The sequence below is a fragment of the Salmo trutta genome, unplaced genomic scaffold, assembly GCF_901001165.1.
Source record: "Salmo trutta unplaced genomic scaffold, fSalTru1.1, whole genome shotgun sequence".
In the NCBI taxonomy this organism is placed as follows: domain Eukaryota; kingdom Metazoa; phylum Chordata; class Actinopteri; order Salmoniformes; family Salmonidae; genus Salmo; species Salmo trutta.
Window position 1 is genome coordinate 126,349 of NW_021822812.1, and position 3,558 is coordinate 129,906.

Sequence of the window (3,558 nt, forward strand, 5' to 3'; positions counted from 1 at the left end):
CGATACCACAGTTACACCTCCGACACCACAGTTACACCTCCGATACCACAGTTACACCTCCGATACCACAGTTACACCTCCGACACCGCAGTTACACCTCCGACACCACAGTTACACCTCCGACACCACAGTTACACCTCCAACACCACGGTTACACCTCCGACACCGCGGTTACACCTCCGACACCACAGTTACACCTCCGACACCACAGTTACACCTCCGACACCGCAGTTACACCTCCGACACCACAGTTACACCTCCGATACCACAGTTACACCTCCGACACCACCAAGACATCAGCTATGCGTGTGTCGGCTATCGCCGGTTAACCCATGATCTGATTGAACCTTAGTCTCAACGTTTCTAACCTTGGCAAGGAATGTTGGTAGTCGTCAGATATTTTATGAAATATTTCCCCATTAAATTCCCCATACTATGTTAACACTGATCTTTGTAACGCCTTATTAGCTAGCATTTTCAGAGGACAGACTGAGCTGTGATGTCATATTCAGGGACGGACTACGCTGTGATGTCATATTCAGGGACGGACTACGCTGTGATGTCATATTCAGGGACGGACTACACTGTGATGTCATATTCAGGGACGGACTACACTGTGATATCATATTCAAGGGACGGACTACGCTGTGATGTCCTATTCAGAGGACGGAGCTGTGATGTCATATTCAGGGGACAGGCTGTGTGTTGTGTCACAGTGTGGTTGTATTAGCATGACAACATAGAGTTAGTTGGTTGGTTGGTTAGTTGGTCCTTGGTTAAGTTTAATGGCTGTACAACAGATAGATGGGTGCATCCCAATAATATCTCCTTCCTCCTGAAGTGTACACTCGTTCTCTACTTTCCTATCATATTTCCTATACCAGTCATTTATATTCAAATCAGTGAAGGAAAGTAAACAAGTGCACACTTTGCTTTGGGAGGAAGGAGAGATCTGTGTGCTCCATAGAGTTGCACTAGAGGGCTCATCTACTATATATTTTTCCAGTGCACCCTCTATCCAACTCTATGGTCTCTTCTCATTGAGACTGAAACCAAGAGGGCATAGTCCATAGTCTTTACACCAGCCTTATACATATCTATATTCAGCATAATACCCATAGTTTGTTTGTTTAGTTTTTAAGACAAACATTGGAAATGTGTCTTATACGATACACAGTTAGAAACAATAGACCAATCGTCATCATCGTCATGATTATCCTCAAATTTCATTGGTCCAAATTAAGTTTGTCAGTTTGGTCCACGCTCCTTTCTGTTTCCAGTTACCTGATATCCTGTTTGGGCATTATGTAATTTCCTGCTTGGTCATAATGGTTGGAACCAGGGATGGAATTGAAGGATTTTGGGCACTGGTCAGCCAGACTGGTAGACAAAAAATATTGGTAGCCTGGGTCCAAAATCTATACCACGCAATATTTGAAAATACAAAATGTCACTAGTCGGTGGGCTAGTTGGTCACATTTTCTACTAACAGGCTAGTTTAATCTTGTTTCTTTCATATCCAACAATAGTATTTTTTTAAAGTATTTTAATATATTTAATATTCAACATTTTCTTTATTGCAAGTCCAATTATTATCATTACGTACAGTTCTTTCATAATCAATTATAGTCTTTTAATATCCTCTTCTCTTCATTGCAATGTTTTTAATGTGTCATTTCTTCATAATAATCATAATTTTCATTATTTATTATTTTCTTTACAATTTCGCAATAACAACATCTACACACTACGCCGTCGAAAAGTGGGAGGGGCAAGGTCTTCCTTAGGGAGCAAGGTGACTTGGGATTGGCTCAACAGGAGCGCGAGGGTGGCGGGGAAAGAGGTGTGGTCTAACGTCCTCTACTAGCCTATCACTTGAAGACAATATTAAGACGTTTACAGTCTATTGGAGAATAAGGCTGGGCGGAGTGAGCGAGGGGGGGAAAGAGAAAAAAGAGGAGAGGAGAGTCGTATAAAGCGGGGGATAGAAAGAGTTGAAGTGTCTGATTTGACCTCTACCTGTTGGACAGGTAAGGACAACAGCAGGGGATTTTAGAGGCTTTTACTGAGATGGAGAAAGGGAGAATACTGACTCTATTAGATGGAGAAAGGGAGAATACTGACTCTATTAGATGGAGAAAGGGAGAATACTGACTCTATTAGATGGAGAAAGGGAGAATACTGACTCTATTAGATGGAGAAAGGGAGAATACTGACTCTGTTAGATGGGGAAAGGGAGAATACTGACTCTGTTAGATGGAGAAAGGGAGAATACTGACTCTATTAGATGGAGAAAGGGAGAATACTGACTCTGTTAGATGGGGAAAGGGAGAATACTGACTCTATTAGATGGGGGAAGGGAGAATACTGACTCTATTGTTAGATGGGGAAGGGAGAATACTGACTCTATTGTTAGATGGGGAAGGGAGAATACTGACTCTATTGTTAGATGGGGGAAGGGAGAGTACTGACTCTATTGTTAGATGGGGGAAGGGAGAGTACTGACTCTATTGTTAGATGGGGGAAGGGAGAGTACTGACTCTATTGTTAGATGGGGAAGGGAGAATACTGACTCTATTGTTAGATGGGGGAAGGGAGAATACTGACTCTATTGTTAGATGGGGGAAGGGAGAGTTGTTGTACTGTAGGTTTATCTTTCGGTCCATCCCCCTGTCCATGTTAGCTCTTTCCAACATGTCCACACTGCCTGACCTTGACCACTGCCTGACTTTGTTGTTGTGGTTGAAACAACGTGGAAACAATGTTGATTCAACCAGTTTTTGCCGAGTGGGTTTCCTTTTGTTCCCTCCCTGTGTCTATTCCTCCTCTCTGTCTCCCCCAACTCACCCCTCCACCCTTCTCTCTTCCCTCCCCCCTCCATCTCTCCCTCTAGAACCCAGGTATGTGGCAGTACGCCTCCAGTGATGACAGCAATATATAGATCAGCCACATGAATAAGAAGACCAGTGATGTGATGATCTTGGTAGTCCTCGGCCCACCCAGCTCCCCGCCTGCCACTGACGCTCGCCGTCGGTAGAGGAGGATCATCACGCATATGCACGCCATCACCGTGAAGAGCGTGACGGAGAACGCCAGCGAGCCCGGGTCGACACGGAACACCTGGCCCTTGGAGCGCCAGAACACGGCGGCGATGGTCCACGCCACTCCGATCCCAAGGAAGACGTTCACGGCGTTACTACCGGTTACGTTACCGATGGAGGCGTCGGCGTACTGGTCCTGGATGGCGGCCACCTTACTGGCAAAGGTGTCTGGGTAATGGTGGAGAGGGAGAAGAGGAGAAATTGCAGAAAGTGAAGAGAGAGGGAGGGGGGAAGGAGATGGGAAGGAGGGAGGAGGGGAGAGAGAAGAAATAGCAGAAAGAAAAAAGAGAAGAGAGAGGGGGATGAGGAGGGGGAAGGATGGGAGAAGGGGGGAGAAGGGGGGAGAAAGGGGGAGGGGGAGAAGGAAAGAGAGGAAAGAGAGAAAGATGGTTAAGAAAAGTGGGCAGAGGCAAATGGATGAAAAAGAGGGAAGACAAGATGAAATAAGGCAGGTGAG

The 3,558-nt window shown here is 45.5% G+C and overlaps 1 protein-coding gene across 1 annotated transcript; it reads right to left on the minus strand.

Annotated features, from left to right (window-relative positions):
* Window positions 1-2,887: 2,887 nt before the first annotated feature.
* On the minus strand, window positions 2,888-3,269 carry LOC115185002 (sodium/calcium exchanger 1; the record flags this gene model as incomplete). Its single annotated transcript, XM_029745596.1, has 1 exon — window positions 2,888-3,269. A coding segment is annotated over one exon (380 nt), but the record flags the coding sequence as incomplete, so codon positions are not given.
* Window positions 3,270-3,558: the final 289 nt, after the last annotated feature.